General features: G+C 49.2%; 1 protein-coding gene across 1 annotated transcript in view; it reads right to left on the bottom strand.

Moving 5' to 3' along the window:
* Positions 1-17,721, bottom strand: part of LOC147023107 (uncharacterized) — a 107,500-nt gene that overhangs the window by 39,416 nt on the left and 50,363 nt on the right. The window contains exons 11-12 of the mRNA XM_085888167.1: positions 4,047-4,104; positions 2,967-3,030 (exon numbers count right to left, since the gene is read on the bottom strand). Coding sequence (XP_085744293.1) covers positions 2,967-3,030; positions 4,047-4,104 — 122 coding nt within the window. The remainder of the gene's footprint in view (positions 1-2,966; positions 3,031-4,046; positions 4,105-17,721) is intronic.

Here is a 17,721-nt window from a genome sequence, read left to right as displayed (position 1 = left end):
AAAACAAAAGAAAAAAAGTAGCGTTTTGGGCCCTGTTCTTTTTTTGGTTTTAATAAACGATCTCTGCGACTCTCTGGAAAATCCTCATCTCTTTGTTGATGACTCCACCCTCTGCTGTACCATCTGTCATCCCTCAGACCGGCATGCATCAGCTTCCTCACTCACTGCAGATCTGGGTAAAATCACAAACTGGTCCAACACGTGGAACATGTCTCAATCCAGACAAAATCTCACACTCTCACTATGTCTCTCTGAAAGGACCGTTTAGAATCCCCCCCTCCCATCCACTTTCTCAACAATCCTCTGGAAGAAGTCCTTTCTTTCAAGCTTCTGGGTCTCACTATCTGCGATGATCTTTCCTGGGAAACCCACATTTCAAAACTGGCCTCCAAAGCCAGTCGCCGACTGGGAATCCTCCATCGTGCAAACCCTGGGAATCCTTCCTCGGCCCACCTGAGCTCCTGACCACTTACAAAGCTTTTGTCCGCAGCCTGATGGAGTACTGCTCTCCCCTCTTAGCTGGTGCTCCTGCCTCCCACCTTTCTCGGCTTCACGCTGTGGAAACCAAGGCATTTTGGATCATTGGCATCTCCCACTCTCTCACCGCAGGCAAGTCGGTGGTCTTTCTGTCTTCTACCGTCTCCTCTCCAGTCTCGCCCCCCCCCCCCTGCTCGCTCTGCGATTTGTCCCCACGACATTTCCGCAGGGCGCTCAAGGTCCACCAACAATCCCCTTCTGGTAAAATGACCAAAATCATGAATCACTGCTCACCTTCACTCTTTCATTCCTCTTTTTTTCCTGCCTCTGGAACAAACTTCCACACTCTTCAATCCCATTCTTCCCTCCAGGCCTTCAAACCAGCTGTTCACCACCACCTCTTATCGTCCCCCATCCAAATCCTCGATCTTTTCTGCCCCGTTAATCCACCCCAAGCCCACCTCCTTCAAATTCCCTGCTTTCCTTCCTGAAAGTCCCTGTATTGTCCATCTTGTATTCCCCATGTTCCCCACCCCCATCCTTCTCCCTTCCACAGATCTCCCAATGTCTCTGTTCCCCATTGTTTTGTCCTTCCCACTCCCACCCCTCTTGTCTCATGCCCCCCTTGCTGTGCATTGTGTGTTAGCTCTCATACGAGCCTCGACAAGGTATACAAAAAAAAAATTCGTGGACACATTGGGTGTGTGAAGAAGGATGAATCGATTCGATTTTGGTGAAGATCCAAATCTGGAAACGAAACTTTTTTCAACTTTTTAAGTGATTCTTCACCATTGAGAGATGGGGCTAAAAACGATATGCCATATAGCATGATGTTTCAAAAAGTTGTGGACGAGTTATGACAAAACTAGGTGGATGAGTTGGTGAGGTGACAAGAACAAGCCGATTTGATTTCAGGTCAAATCCGGATCCAGATCCAGCCCAAATCCGGATCCAGATCCAGCCCATCAGTGGGATACAAAACATAACCTGTTCAGCCCAGCGGAGGTATGTGCTCCACCAAGTGTCGTCATAGTTACCTCTGCCACTGAAGGTGGAAGGAGATTATGTTTTCACCCCTGTCCGTTTGTCTATCTGTTTGTGTACAGGATATCTCAAAAAGTTGTGGACGGATTCGGAAGATATTTGGTGGACAGGTTGGGTATGTGACAAGGACGAACTGATTATATTCTGGTGACGATGCACAACCGTTTCCGGCTACTAGAATTTTTTATGTGATTCTTCACCATTGAGAGATGGGGCCAAAAATGATATACTGCAGGGCATGATATTTGAAAAAAAAAATTGGCCCTGATATGTTCAACTGGATCAGGCATTGCAGGGTGGTGGTATGCACTCTACTGAGTGCCCTACAAGTTGAGGTACGGTTTCATAGTCATATCTGGTCGGAGTTTTTAATTATTGTTTTTCAACTTTCTCAATTTGATTCGTAGTTTTGCCACAAGGAGTTCATGATCTGTCCCATAGTCTGTGCCTGGCAGAGTAGTGGCAGATTGTACAGCACTGCTCCATCTTCGATTGATTATAATGTCATCCATCTGATTTCTATGTTGCCCATCTGGTGAAGACCACATGTTCAGTCTGCGCTTGGGTTGTTTGAACCATGTGTTTGTAATTACAAGACCATCCTCCACACAGAATTTGAGCATTTGCTCCCCTGGCTACTGATTAACCACTACAACACTTCAACTTATCTACTCGGTGCTCATGTAGGGTTTACTTTGAGTTGTGACCACAACTTTTTGAAGATTCTGATCAATGTGAATTGAATATCACTATATGACAAAATTGGTTTCTTCTCACCCAAACTCACCTATATTAATAAGTCAACATTGTTCTAATAGTAGAAAACTCTCGTGGAAGCATTGAGTAAATTATTGTTCATAACATCTATACTGTACTGTATACTATGTTGCATCTCCTGAACGTGTCTAAAATTTTTGTACAGCAATGCACGCATGCACACACACAACAGAGTTACATGCCAAATAAATCTGCATTTATATTATCCACGTCATAAAAATTAACACATTCTTCAGTTTTTGCCCACTACAAATCCATATTATTCTTAGTCATTAAAAAGTTGAAGCTGTGAAGAAAGCAATAAAGCTTGTGATGGAAAGAAGAAAGCTGAGAGGACATCCTAGAAAGACATGGATTTAAACCATAAAGAAACATATGGAATGTTTGGGTTTGCATGAAATTGACGCAATGGATAGATCTGCATGGAGGAATGCCATCATTCGACCGACCCTCTGAAAAAGGGAAAATGGTCGCAAAACGATTGTTGTTATTCATCAAGAAGTTTCCAGAATACAATGAAATAACAATTCCCCTGCTTAATAGTCCCATATATCACAACCGCACAACAGCCAAATGAAGTTGTTATTTTTTTTTTAACCCTAATTCGCTATAACAAGAAGAAGAATTCTTTTTCTCATCATCATCACACATCCACATCCCAATTGTACCGTGAAATAACTGGTGATTTGCTGCCAGCAGGGCTCGACCTCTCCCGCGTCCTGCGACCTATTTCTACACACACACACACACACACACACACACACACACACACACACACACACACACACACACACACACACACACACACACACACACACACACACACACACACACACACACACACACACACACACACACAATTTTATTGATACGTTTTTAGGTATATGCTAAGTTAGTGCAGTACTGCTACTCAGGTCAATTCCCTGTGTGTCACCCAGGTAAGCCTAGCCTTGGCACATCATCAATACTCTATCCACCCTGCCAGCTAATCAAGGAATATCAGTAATGCATACCTGTAACCACGTGCTTCACTTTATTGGCTATCCTGAAAATGTACATGCACGAGAGAGATATTGGCATGAAGCCCCAGGCTACATTGGTATCCAGCACAAGGCAATGGCATTCGATCAATCTTCTAAGTATATACAAACCCCATATCATTAACCAAACAAACTTCACATCAAAATCATTATTTTAAATCAATGTTGATGCCTCATTTAATCTCTGGGCAGGGAATTTGGCCACCACACCAGCACACGATAGTCTACTCTTTTTGAGAGGTACCATAGAATCCTTCATATCCACAACATAAATGCAGATAGGACACAGTTGCCTTCACATACTATTATAATGCCGGTGTGTTCAAGATGCGACATCCACTGCCAGCACTGTACCAGCAACTGGAATCTTTATTATTTCAAATAATTGGGTTCAACTCCACAGTGGAACAAGTTCATGATCGGATAGCTCAGAGCCAAGAATGCTCCCAAATGGGCCACCAGCTTTCCATCAGTCTACTACACCGGGCCTTCATTGAAGGTTTCCAAACATAAATCATAATACTTTGCTTCACTTTTGTGAACTGGTAGAATTAAATGCATTCAAATTAACCAGTTATGAAGAGATACAATACCTTCGAAACACACGGTTAAAATTATGGAGCCGCAATATGGAAGGAAACTCAAATATTGTCTATCCCCTCACACCAAATCAATAATTATATCACCTCATTGTCCATACAGACTCACCTGGTACATTAACAGGAGTGGAGCTTCTGGCTGGAGTAGCAGAACATTCTGATTCTTCCTGGCAAATAAGTGGTATGAAGAAAAAAAAAAATAGAGAACAAGGAGGCAAGCGATATAGTATGGTATTGAACAAGGCATGTAAAGCACTGATCACCATTTGAAAGTGGCCATTTGAGCCTATTTACATTGAATACTGTACAATATCCCCCTCCCCGCCAAAACCCCCCGATCAAAGGGCGGAGGAGCTCCTTGTGAGCCAACGGCCATCCATATCTAGTGCCCGACTGTGTCTGCGGACGTCCTCCTGCAGTTGGGTTACTTTTTTATTAGGAGGTTGGTGGCAGGATTTGCACTCTGGCCACCGTAAAACCCTTAATTCCGCAAAACACAAAAAGGCAAAAAAATCTGAAAACCCACTCCGTGGGAGTACCTCCTGTGCAGCTTCCCTTTGCAGGGCAGCTCACCGGATGACGGGATTGGGGCAAAGCATTCGGGACCCCCAATCTTTGACCCAGGGATGTTACCCCGTGGTTTCCCTCCTATCATCAGATTGCGGGAGAGTGTGTCGGAGTGGTGCTGAGGTGTCGTCCACCAGACGGCGGTCTCCATGGGTTAACCTGAGGCGGTCCCTTCGGGTGGGTGCCTGGAATGGGTCCTATCCCTAAGAGAGGATGATCACCTGTCTCTGTTATCATCTGAGCTCAAGCGTTTGGACATCGGGATTGCAGCTCTCTCTGAGGTTCGGAGACCGGATTGCGGCGAGATAATGGCGGGTGGTTACACCTACTATTGGTCTGGTCGCTCTGATGGTTACCATACCCAAGGAGTTGCTGTAGCTGTGTCCAATAAGCTGACCCCAATGATAATTGAGGTAACACCGGTCAACGAGCGTATTATGAGATTAAGGATTCGTCACTCCTTAGGTGTCATTTCCCTGGTCTCTGTTTATGCTCCGACTGAGGCGAATGATCTCACCGTGAAGGATGCATTCTACGCCACGCTCGAGTCTGTGGTTGATCAGTGCCCCAGACGAGATACACTTCTAGTCTTGGGGGATTTCAATGCATCGACTGGAACTGATAGGGATGGTTATGAGGTGTGTGTTGGTCCCCATGGGTCAGGAACTATGAACCAGAATAGCACTAAGTTCCTTGACTTTGCAAGAAGTCATGGACTTAGGGTGGCTGGTTCATGGTTTCAGCACCCACATGCTCATTGCTGGACTTGCTATTCCAACGCTGGTGGTGTGGCAAAGGAGATTGACCATGTCCTCAGTGACGGTCGCTGGAGGATGATCCAGAACTGCAGGGTCTACCGGAGTGCTCAGTTCCTCAATACTGACCACAGGCTTGTAGCAACTCTAAAGCTGCACCTTAAATCCTGGAGAATGGTACCATCCTAGCCGAGGCTGGATGTTGGCAAGCTCAGGGATGAGAGAGTAGCGGAGGAGTTTGCGAACAGGCTGAGTGGACACTTGGGGGGTCTGGGTGCTTTGGGTAGTCCTGAAGAGTTGTGGAGTGCCTTCAAGACCACCGTCCTTGATGTTGCCGGTGGATGTCTTGGAACTCACTGCAGGGCAAAGAAGAATTTTGTCTCTCAAGGGACACTGGATACCTTGATCAGAGTCGCAGGGCCAGGCTGAATAGCTGAGCTGTTCAGGGAGCTGAGGCGTAAAACTGAACGTGCGCTGAGGGTGGACAAGGAGGCCGATGTGCGAGGAATCTGTGAGGGGGTAGAGCATCACCTGTGGACAGGTGATTCTCTTCCCGCTTACAGGGGAATTCGCGCATTGCGTTCATCCAAGCCTATCCCTCGGAGCACTGCAGTTAGAGCAGAGAGTGGTAGGCTCTTGACAGAGGAGTCTGAAGTGAAGGCCCGCTGGGCCGGTTACTTTGAGTGGTTGTACCAGGCTGATCCCCAGCTGTCGAGTTGGACGTCAAGGGTGTTACAATCCCTGTTGCTGACCCTCGAATCAACTGTGGTCCACCATCGCTTGTGGAAACGCGGGCTGCGGTGAACCAGTTGAAAAGGGGCAAAGCTCCAGGGATCTAGGGCATCCATGCTGAACTTCTCAAGGCTGGTGGAAATGCTGCACTCATGTCGTTGCATGCAGTTTTGTGCTCTGCCTGGAACACAGGCATCATCCCAAATGATTGGAAGAGGGGCCTAGTTGTCCCTCTCTGGAAAGGGAAGGGTGATCGCCAAGACTGCAACAACTACCGAGGGGTGATGCTGCTCTCAGTGCCGGGCAAGGTCTTTGCTCGGATAATTCTTGATAGGGTTCGCCACCATCTGCTTGAGCACCATCGTCCAGAGCAGTCAGGCTTTACACCAAAGAGGTCAACAATTGACTGTATCCTTGCTCTTCGTGTAATCACCGAACGCAGATGAGAGTTTCGGCAGGGGCTGCTTGCAGCCTATGTTGATCTCTGTAAAGCGTTCGATTCAGTGAATCGGGATGTCCTCTGGAGGATTCTTGGTCTTCGTGGGGTGCCACCAAAACTGATCGATCTGATGTCTGAACTCTACTCTGGTACTGAGAGTGCTGTGAAGTGTGGTGGTACCATCTCTGACTTATTTCCAGTTGTTACTGGAGTTCGTCAGGGGTGTGTACTGGCCCCCACACTTTTCAGCACTTGTATGGACTGGATTTTAGGGAGGATGTCGGAGAGATCAAGCTGTGGTGCATCGTTTGGGAATGTCAAGATCTCGGACCTTGATTTCGCAGATGATGCAGTCATCTTTGCGGAGACTTTAGATATCCTTTTGGGGGCCCTCGAGGTGCTGAATGAGGAGTTGGAGCCGCTGGGATTACGGGTTTCTTGGGTCAAAACTAAGATCCAGGCTTTCGGTGACATCTTGGATGCTGCTGTCCTGTCTGTGCCTGTTTGTGGTGAGGATGTTGAGGTTGTGGAGAGATTCACTTACCTTGGCAGTGATATTCATGTCTCTGCTGGCTGTGAGTCAGAGGTCAATAGACGTCTGGGTCGGGCCTGGGGAGTCATGGATTCACTGGATCATGGGGTGTGGCGCTGCCGGTACCTGTGCAGGAGGACGAAAGTCCGAGTCTTCAGGTCCTTGGTACTTCCAGTCTTGCTCTATGGATGCGAGACTTGGACTCTGACCAAGGATCTGAGATGGAGACTTCATTCTTTTGGTACCAGGTCTCTTCGGAGAATCCTTGGCTATCGCTGGCTGGATTTTGTGTCCAACGAGCGGTTGCTGAGAGAGACTCGGATGAGATTTGTTACCTGCATAGTCCGTGAGCGTCAGTTGCGGCTGTATGGACATGTGTCTCGTTTTCCTGACACTGATCCTGCTCACCAGATTCTCTCAGCGAGGGAGTCTCATGAGTGGAGGAGGCCAGTGGGCCGACCACGTGCCTCATGGTTGCAGCAGGTTGACCATCATCTCAAGGAGATGGGGATGGGCCTGCATCTGCCTGGGGGATGGCCAGACAGAGGCCCTTGGAGTACCGGCGGAAAGTGGACGCAGCGACACGCTGTTCTGGCACATGCTCCCATACCTGACTGTACAATATCATGAATGCATATATTTCACAAATCAATTAATTAACTAATGTCTCCAGAACTAGCAGCATGGTGTTACAACAGAGGCAGCGATCTCTCTTTTTAGCCTTCATTTTAAAATAAGAACAATATAATTGAAGGTATTTTCCCAATTTCAAAATGAATTCTGATTACAAGTGTTTCCACCTTTTTTAAAATTCACTGATCTGTGCAAATGTGATACACAAATTCACAATGGAGTTTGTATGTATAAATCACATTTAGGACAACAGCTTAGTCCACATCAATATACTGTTTCGGCTGTGGAAATTCGCACCCATAAAGGGTCCTTCGATCAGTTATGACGCTAAGTTCATGTGTAGTTAGTCCACACCTGTTGTTTAGGGGGAATATGTGCGATTCATCCAGGCTGCGATGCTTTGAGTTAGCCATTTTTCTTTTCTCTCGTTATTTTGGATTCAACAACCTCAAACCAACCAACGACAACGGCAAAAAAGAAACCTGCGCTAGTGCGCGGGTTTGCGCATCCCTCTGCGGTGCCAAGGCTGGCACGGGAAGGGGGGCAGGGCAGCTCCCTCCCCATTGGTGGAGGCCCGGAGTGGGGGCACGCCCCCCTTCGAGAGCCTTCTGGAAACGCCTCAAAGGGAGGTGGAGCCGCGAACGGGGCGGAGCCCCGCCTTACAAAAGGCAAACGGACGCGAGGCTCACTCTCTCTCTGATCGTGGCTCATGTTGGCTGTAGCTCTCTCCGAAAAAGGCACCAGCTCTCTCTCCAAAAAGGCTCGGTCTCTCTCCTTGGGTCTTGCTCTCCAAAGCGCTCCCTTCCTCCTCTCTCGTTCCCGCGTTCGTGGCCCGGCGCGGCCTGTTGGTGGAGACTTCAATGCTCAACAAGAGCATTTAAGAGGCGCCGCAGTGCGGCCTGTGGTGGACCTGCGCGTCCGGACGAGGGGTGCCGGAGAGGGTTCGCCGGCCGCAGGGGAGGCCGGAACCAGGCACGACCGCGCTGACAGTAGTAGGAGAGGAGGACTCGACGGTCCATGAGGGAAGTCACTTCTTTTCTTTTCGGGCCTTTGTATGTGTGTTTGTGGCACCAGTCTTACAAAGTAAAACCTGTATAAGTGACTGTGCTGTAAACAATTGCCCTTTATTCAGTCGTAGTGCTTTCCTTTGTTCCTATTTGCCTGCTTTTGTTCCTATTTGCCTGCTTAGGTGTGTGAAATAAAAGTGTGCTTGTCCAATTGTTCCCCCGTTTCGCTTCGTCCTTTCCTTTGTTGAATCTCCATCTTGCATCACGTAAGGGATTGATAGTGGGTTTAAAACACCTGGTAACTAATCTGAACCGTCAAGGTAGACGATAACTCCGCTCGGTTATCCCTGTAGCACGGAACGAGCCGCTTAAGTGGTTCGTGTCCGGAGTCGACCTGTGGCATGGTACAACCCCTCGGTAGGTTACCCGTGTGAGTACTTAGGTATATCGACTTTCGGCGATTCACTCTATTTCGCGCGGGTAGAATGCGGACTGGGTTGTGGTGAGGTTAAACCCCCACCCGTGACTCGCTCCTTGGCGATAGTTCCAGGAGGGTCACGACTGAATTGTCCGTTCCGGTGGGCGACGCGTCGCGATACGAGTTACGTGGCCGATCGCACGCCGGGCGGGCGAAATTCGTAACATTGGTGTCCAGGAGTGTGGGATTCAAATCCACCTCGGTCTCCAACTAAATTTACGGGTATCAGATCAAGGGTGTGCGAAGCAACCCCCCATTCCCCCCCAAATTACGAGCAGGCAAAATTTTAATCTCTTACGAGAAATAAGATGGAGTCTCAAGGCGAACGGGTGCCGGGGGTAGATACAGTGGGGAGAACAAGTATTCGATACACTGCCGATTTTGCAGGTTTTCCCACTTACAAAGCACGAAGAGGTCTGTAATTTTTATCATAGGTACACTTCAACTGTGAAAGACGGAATCTAAAATAAAAATCTTGAAAATCACATTGTATGATTTTTAAATAATTAATTTGCATTTTATTGCATGAAATAAGTATTTGATCACCTACCAACCAGTAAGAATTCCGGCTTTCACAGACCTGTTAGTTTTGTCTTTAAGAAGCCCTCCCATTCTCCACTCATTACCTGTATTAACTGCACCTGCTTGAACTCGTTATCTGCATAAAAGACAGCTGTCCACATTCAATCAATCAGACTCCAACCTCTCCACAATGGGCAAGACCAGAGAGCTGTCGAAGGACATCAGGGACAAAATTGTAGGCCTTCACAAGGCTGGGATGGGCGACAGGACAATAGGCAAGCAGCTTGGTGAGAAGGCAACAACTGTTGGCGCAATTATTAGAAAATGAAAGAAGTTCAAGATAACAGTCAATCTCCTTCAGTCTGGGGCTCCATGCAAGATCTCACCTCGTGGAGCATCAATGATCATGAGAAAGGTGAGGGATCAGCCCAGAACTACACGGCAGGACCTGGTCAATGACCTGAAGAGAGCTGGGACCACAGTATCAAAATAAACCATCAGTAACACACTACACCGTCATGGATTAAAATCCTGCAGCGCATGCAAGGTCCCTCTGCTCAAGCCAGCGCATGTCCAGGCCTGTCTGAAGTTTGCCAATGACCATCTGGATGATCCAGACAGGAATTGGGAGAAGGTCATGTGGTCTGATGAGACCAAAATAGAGCTTTTTGGTTTAAACTCCACTTGCCGTGTTTGGAGGAAGAAGAAGCATGAGTACAACCCCAAGAACATCATCCCAACCGTGAAGCATGGAGGTGGAAACATCATAATTTGGGGATGCTTTTTTGCAAAGGGGACAGGACGACTGCACCGTATTGAGGGACAGATGGATGGGGCCATGTATCGTGAGATCTTGGCCAACAACCTCCTTCGCTCAACAAGAGCATTGAAGATGGGGCATGGCTGGGTCTTCCAGCATGACAACGACCCGAAACACAGCCAGGGCAACTAAGGAGTGGCTCCGTAAGAAACATCTCAAGGTCCTGGAGTGGCCTTGCCAGTTTCCAGACCTGAACCCAATAGAAAATCTTTGGAGGGAGCTGAAAGTCTGTGTTACCCAGCGACAGTCCCGAAACCTGAAGGATCTGGAGAAGATCTGTTTGGAGGAGTGGGCCAAAATCCCTGCTGCAGTCTGTGCAAACCTGGTTAAGAACTACAGGAAACGTCTGCTCTCTGTAATTGCAAACAAAGGTTTCTGTACCAAATATTAAATTCTGTTTGTCTGATGTATCAAATACTTATTTCATGCAATAAAATGCAAATTAATTATTTAAAAATCATACAATGTGATTTTCAAGATTTTTATTTTAGATTCCGTCTTTCACAGTTGAAGTGTACCTATGATAAAAATTACAGACCTCTACGTGTTTTGTAAGTGGGAAAACCTGCAAAATCGGCAGTGTATCAAATACTTGTTCTCCCCACTGTATGTGTAGTAATGTTGAATCCATGGCCCAGGATGAGAGCCCCGAGCAGGAAATGCTTGTTGTGCAGGAGCAATTTCTCCCCCAACCGGACTCAGAGTTCGAAATGGGAGCGGCAGCGGCCGTGGTGTATGACACCTCCCCTCCCCCTCCCTGCCAAAACCCCCCAATCCTTGCCGAATCGGCTCAGCCGAGTCCACTCGATATGAAATGGCAAACAAAGCTGGCAGAAATAAATAAAAAAATGCGCAGGCGGGCATAAGGGCAATTGCGTGCAACGAAACAAGGATAAGGGAGACACAAATAAAAATGGAGACTTGGGGAGTAAAAGAGACAAAGATCCAGGAAGAAACTAATAGACACAAAGAGGCAACAGAAATAAAATGTACAGAGACACGGGAGATAGAGGGTGAATTAGATGGGGTGAAAGACGAGCACACACATATTGAGGTAGTGGAGGACCATGAGGGGGTGCTGGCAGACTGTTTAGGGACCCGGTGCGAGCAGCTGGATGGCCTCATTCGGGAACGAAGGGAGACACTATTCTCGATCGAGAATCGAGCTGATCTCGACCAGGTGGGTTCGGTCGTGTCAAGCAAGTTAGAGGGGGCGAGTGCTGCGGACAGGTGCACACGAAGCTTGGGGGGTATGGAGGCCCCGGGAGCCCGAGAGGTGACCCGATTCCCCAGTGTGATTGTCCCGGTGTGTGTGGTGCAAGGTGTGAGTGCGCCCCCGTGTGTGAGTGGTGTGGTCACGAGTGTGCCGAAGTGCGTGCTTCCCAGCACGCCGTGTGTGGATGAGGCACCGCGTGTGCGAGTGAGCGGCCGAGTGTGAGATGGACAGCATGTGTGCGGTAGCTGTATGCAAGAGAGATGGTGGCCGGCATGCGGGAACATGTAACCGCATGTCCCGGTGTGAATGCCATCTCAAGGTGTGTAAGCCTCGTGGCACGAGGGAGTTTGTGCGCGAGAGGGTGACAGGTGAAAGACAAAGGCCGGGTAGCGGCCGTAGCTGTATTGGGGACCGCGCCGGGTTTACCCAGCAGCGAGCGCGAAGTCAGTGCCGCGCAGCGCACGAGGCTGCCACGAGGCGCTTGCGGGAGTGAAACCCGGTCCGTTAACGGCAGTGGTGGATGTTGCCGATCCTGCGGACGGACAAAGGTTAGGCTGGATAACGGATTTGGACCGGATGGGTTCTTCACGCGAGCGTGTGTGTGAAGCTCCGATGGGCAAAGCACATGTGTTCGTGTGGGGAACCCCTCGAAACGTGAGGTTTGCTTTGTAATGCGCAGGGTGACGTCATGGCTGCACGTGTGGTTGGAATCCGGCAGGAGGGGAGATGCCTGCCGGATGGTACCGTCCAAGAGGGACGAGGTACGCGAACAGCGGCCATGACGTCCCGCAAAAAGTGCGCAGGTTGCGAGTTTCCGCGCTGGTGCTGCGCAATTAAAAAAAAAAAAAAGCAGGCCTCGCTTCGGGTGAACAGGATTCCCAGCCAAGGGGTGGAAGACCCCCCTGCCTGGGCACAGGATGACAACTAGCTAGGGGGAAGGGTTAGCTTAGCCCGACCGGCTTCATGGGCCAGGGGTAAGTCCTCATGGGGCCCGTGGAATGGATTAGGTCGAGGGATTGTAGGTCAGATTTAGGAGGGAGATGATTTTTGAGGATTCGGGGACATTGACAGACAGTGAGTGTGTAGAGGGGACGTAGCTTAGCTACGTAGTGTTAAATGGTACATGCTGTAGTGTAAGGGATGAAGTGGGAGCACGAGGTAGTTAGGGGAAGTAGTCAGCAGGATGGCAGAGTTCGGCGATGTGTGAGAGTTGAAGAGTGAAGTGGAAAAAGTACATGATGAGTGAGTGAGGCCAGCGGGCCTGTGTGTATGGAGTGATTGTGGAATGCATGGTGCGATGAGTGATTGGGGGGAGGAGTGATTCCTGCCCAAGGGACCCCGGGGTCAGAGTAATCTGAGTTAGCTGGGTTAGTCAAATTGACAAAATGGAAGTCGTTTTGTTGTTGGTGGGGAAGTAGGCTCGATACCCATTTGGAGGGGTGCAGGAGCCCTGTTGACAGGCTGGGAGCGTGGCTACGAACGGTGAGTATCGCTGAGTGGGTACCCCGGGCACCGGGCTAGTCGGCCGTGGTAGGCCATGGGCCCATGGGGGGCCGGGATAGCGTAGTGGGCACGGGTGTGCCCGCATGATGCGGGGGCCCAGGGCGCCATTGGTGGCGTGGGCAGTGTCGTGGGCACGGGTCACCCTCGGAAAGGGGCCTAGGAAGCCAGCCTGCCATGTGAGTGTTTCAGGGGAGTCGCCATGGAGGGTACTTCCCGGTGTTTAGGGAGCTGGTAGGCTCGGAGGCAGTGTAGTGCCCGGGGGTGCCATCGTTGGGGAATCGGCAGAGGGTAGTGCCTGCCAAGGGAGCCACGCGTCCCAGCCACGAAACCGTGTGAGGGCACGGGCGGAAAATTGGGGGGCATGGCCCGAAATTTGAGAGGACACCAACACAGGCAACGGGAATCTGGGTTGATAGAACCGGTAGATTAAGCGAGAGGCGCGTGTTGAAAGCCCCAAGGTAGTTTAAAGGTTAAATGGATAGGGTAGATAGGAAATGTACCCCTGCGCACCATCCATCCCTTCGCTCTCATTGTGGGCCGCTGGACCCACTTTGGGTTGGATCGCTGAAGTCTGAGGAGGCCATCCTGAGGCTTGAGTTGGGCCTCGACGCAGGACGCTCGTTCTCCCTTATTCCCCTCCAGGAAGGGAATGTAGGGGTTGGGAGTAGGCTAGGTGACGTGATAGGTTAGCCGAACAAAGACGATAAAGGGGATTAGGGGACGATTTCTAGAAGGGAAGTGAAAATACAAATAAAAACAAAAAAATAAGTTGGGGCTAAATTGGGTTTTACAAATGAAGGGGGTGGGTATGGACAGAGACGGGCAAAGGCGATAGGTTGGGAGGGAGACAGTAGGTAGGTCCAAGCCCGCCTTCCGAGTGGCCAGCACCACTGCACTCCCTCCACCAACCTCCACTGAACGGCAAAGGCTGGCCAACTTCATCGGCTGGCTGTGTTACTTCAAGGCCTGTGCCGGCCACTTCATCGGCTGGCTGTTTGCTGCAAGGTCTGTGCCGGCCGGATCGTCTGCTGGTGTTTTTGCTTCAAGGCCTGTGCCGGTCGATCATCTGCCGCCTGTGTTTGCTGCAGCGGCCTTGTCATGCCATGCCTTGCCTGCCTGCCTTTGCCTTGGTCCCATGCCTACTGCCCATGTCCACCAGCCCCGTTCTGTTTTGCATTCCCCCCCCCCCCTCGTTCATTGCCATGTGCGCCAGGATCCTCACGCAAGTTTGCAGGGACTGCCCTGTTGGCAGCTGCAACACGGGACTGCACTGGCAGCCCATGCAACGTTTGCCAGTTCACTGCGTTCATTTCAAAAGGGGGAGGTCTTGGACTGCATTTAAGCAGCCTGGCTCCCTGCTTGTGACTGTTGTTTCTTCCCGCAGAGTCCATCGATCCTGGGCCATGGAATAGTGTAAATGTATAAGGTTAAGGTGTTAAGTTGTGTATTGTATATGAGTGCGCCCCCGGCATGTATGTATTAGCGCCGGAAATTTTATTTAAGTCGTCCGTAGGAGTGGGTTTGTTTAGTTAGTTACTCAGCCCGTAGGTTATTTATTTTGGGGACACGAATACACTGAATGTCGCACTCGGGGATCCGAAGGTAAAACGTACTAGGGGAGAACTACACATGAGGGCACACGAAAATTTGACGACTCGGGATGAGTCTGTAAAAAGGGGAGGGGGTAGTGTTACGGCTGTGGAAATTCGCAATACACCATAAAGGGTTCTTAGATCAGTTATGACGCTAAGTTCATGTGTAGTTAGTCCACACCTGTTGTTTAGGGGGAATATGTGTGATTCATCCGGGCTGAGACGCTTTGAGTTAGCCATTTTTCTTTTCTCTATCGTTATTTTGGATCCAATAACCTCAAACCAACCAACGACAACGGCAAAAAAAGAAACCTGCGCGGGTTTGCGCACCCCTCTGCGGTGCCAAGGATGGCACGGGAAGGGGGACAGGGCAGCTCCCTCCCCATTGGTGGAGGCCCGGCGTGAGGCGGTCAGAGTGGGGGCACGCCCCCCTTCGAGAGCCTTCTGGAAACGCCTCAAAGGGAGGTGGAGCCGCGAACGGGGCGGAGCCCCGCCTTACAAAAGGCAAACGGATGCGAGGCTCACTCTCTCTCTGATCGTGGCTCATGTTGGCTGTGGCTCTCTCCGAAAAAGGCACCATCTCTCCCTCCAAAAAGGCTTGGTCTCTCTCCTTGGGTCTCGCTCTCTAAAGCGCTCCCTTCCTCCTCTCTCGTTCCCGCGCTCGTGGCCCAGCGCGGCCTGTTGGTGGACCTGCGCGTCCGGACGAGGGGTACCGGAGAGGGTTCGCCGGCCGCAGGGGAGGCCGGAACCAGGCGCGACTGCGCTGACGGTAGTAGGAGAGGAGGACTCGACGGTCCATGAGGGAAGTTGCTTCTTTTCTTTTCGTTTCGGCCTTTTGTATGTGTGTTTGTGCCGCCAGTCTTGCAAAGTAAAACCTGTATAAGTGACTGTGCTGTAAATAATTGCCTTTTATTCGGTCGTAGTGCTTTCCTTTGTTCCTATTTGCCTGCTTACGTGTTTGAAATAAAAGTGTGCTTGTCCAATTGTTCCCCCGTTTCGCTTCGTCCTTTTCTTTGTTGAATCTCCATCTTGCATCACGTAAGGGATTGATAGTGGGTTTAAAACACCCGGTAACTCATCTGAACCGTCAAGGTCGACGATAACTCCGCTCGGTTATCCCTATAGCACGGAACGAGCCGCTTAAGCGGTTCGTGTCCGGAGTCAACCTGTGGCGTGGTACAACCCCTCGGGAAGTTACCCGTGCGAGTACTTAGGTATATCGACTTTCGGCGATTCACCCTATTTCGCGCGGGTAGAATGCGGACTGGGTTGTGGTGAGGTTAAACCCCCACCCGTGACTAGCTCCTTGGTGATAGTTCCAGGAGGGTCACGACTGAATTGTCCGTTCCGGTGGGCGACGCGTCGCGATTCGAGTAACGTGGCCAATCGCACGCCGGGCGGGCGAAATTCGTAACAATACTTTTACACAATTACAAGGACATTATTAGACAGTGGACAAATCAATATAGCAGATGGGATTTTAACCTCACGTCTCAGCAGTGTGAGCCATGAACACCGATGGGAACACTAAACAGGCTAACCAGAATCATACAATACTTTGTGCTTTAACAGGTGCTTATTGGTGGAACAATAGAATAATGTAGGAGAGGTAAAATGGTGAGGGAGTTGCTGATTAGCCCCGGTTAGTTCCGTTCGAACAGGCCCGCGGCATGGAGATAGCCGACATCTTAGATCCCTCACATCTCAGAAGTTGTGCTCTTGCCTTCGTGGAAACCAGGGCCACAGTCTTCCATAATGTGTGTTTATTGTGTGTGGGGTGACCTGGCAGAGGCTACAGGTGTCATTCATGGTGTCATCGAGTATCGGGGTTGCCACTCGACAGCCATGAAACAGGATGCCTCGCGGCGGGGATGCCTATCTTGCCTATGAAACCACTGCGAAGAGGCATACCCCCGATAGATCCTCTATGAATCTATCAGAGGTATGCCTCTTCGCAGTGGTTGTACCCACCAATGCAAGACGGGGGCCAAATTGGCCCCACTCTTCTCTGCTGCCCGAATTTGTGAGAGCAGCGCAGCCACGGACAGAGTGGTGAGTGTATTGTATATACTGCAGTAACTTTAAGCCACTAAAGCAATGTTCGCCAAATAAAGGCTCCAGACCATACTCGCAGTATTTTTTTTCTGATCGATAACTTTTAAACTGCACTAGCACACCAGTGAACTCACAATTTCCCCTACACATGCACAAATGCAGAGACATTCATCCAGATTCAAATCTCAGATGATGTATCCTATTGGTGGAATTCCAAAAGTCATATAGCCAATCAGCTGTTCACATTATCAAGATAGAATAACCTTGCATTCCAATATGCTTTGGTACATCACATGACAATGGAAAACAGGACATGTTTTGTATTATTGGAATGGTAAAGTATAACAGCTGTTGGGGTGCTCAAAAAGTTATCGGGATGGGATTACTCAAAATAGTCAATAAAAAAATTTATGTATATAGATGTTCCACTACTGATTTACAAATGTTGTATTACAAACTTTATAGATGTGCTCACATTGTAATTATGCTGTACATACTTTGTAGATCTAACATTCCAAGTAGAACGTATTGTCGAAATATGCGTGGATTGTTGCTGTCGCTGACTTCTTGATAATATTCCACCGTTAAACACACCCATATGCTGTCGGTCTGATTGGCCCAAAGGCAAATGTGTCTCGTAGCCCTGCTCCATCAGGCTGATTGACTAATCGTAGTCCCACCCACCCCTCTGATCTCTTCCTATTCCTTTACAAAGGAATGCAGTTTTGCATACTTTTCATGGAATCCTTTGAAACTATTAAAATTATGATAGCAAAGGATGCTGCACCAAGTAAAACTATGTCAGATGGTACACGTCATTGCCATTGAGAGGCAGCTTGGAAATACGCCGTCTGAAGATTTTTTATTAGTAGTATTTTTTATTATTATTATTATTATAATAATTATTATAATTATTATTATGAACGAGAAGAT

Source organism: Eptatretus burgeri, chromosome 7 (assembly GCF_056783735.1).
Source record: "Eptatretus burgeri isolate ZD-2024b chromosome 7, Ebu_testis_v1, whole genome shotgun sequence".
NCBI lineage: Eukaryota > Metazoa > Chordata > Myxini > Myxiniformes > Myxinidae > Eptatretus > Eptatretus burgeri.
This window is presented reverse-complemented; position numbering and strand designations above follow the sequence as displayed.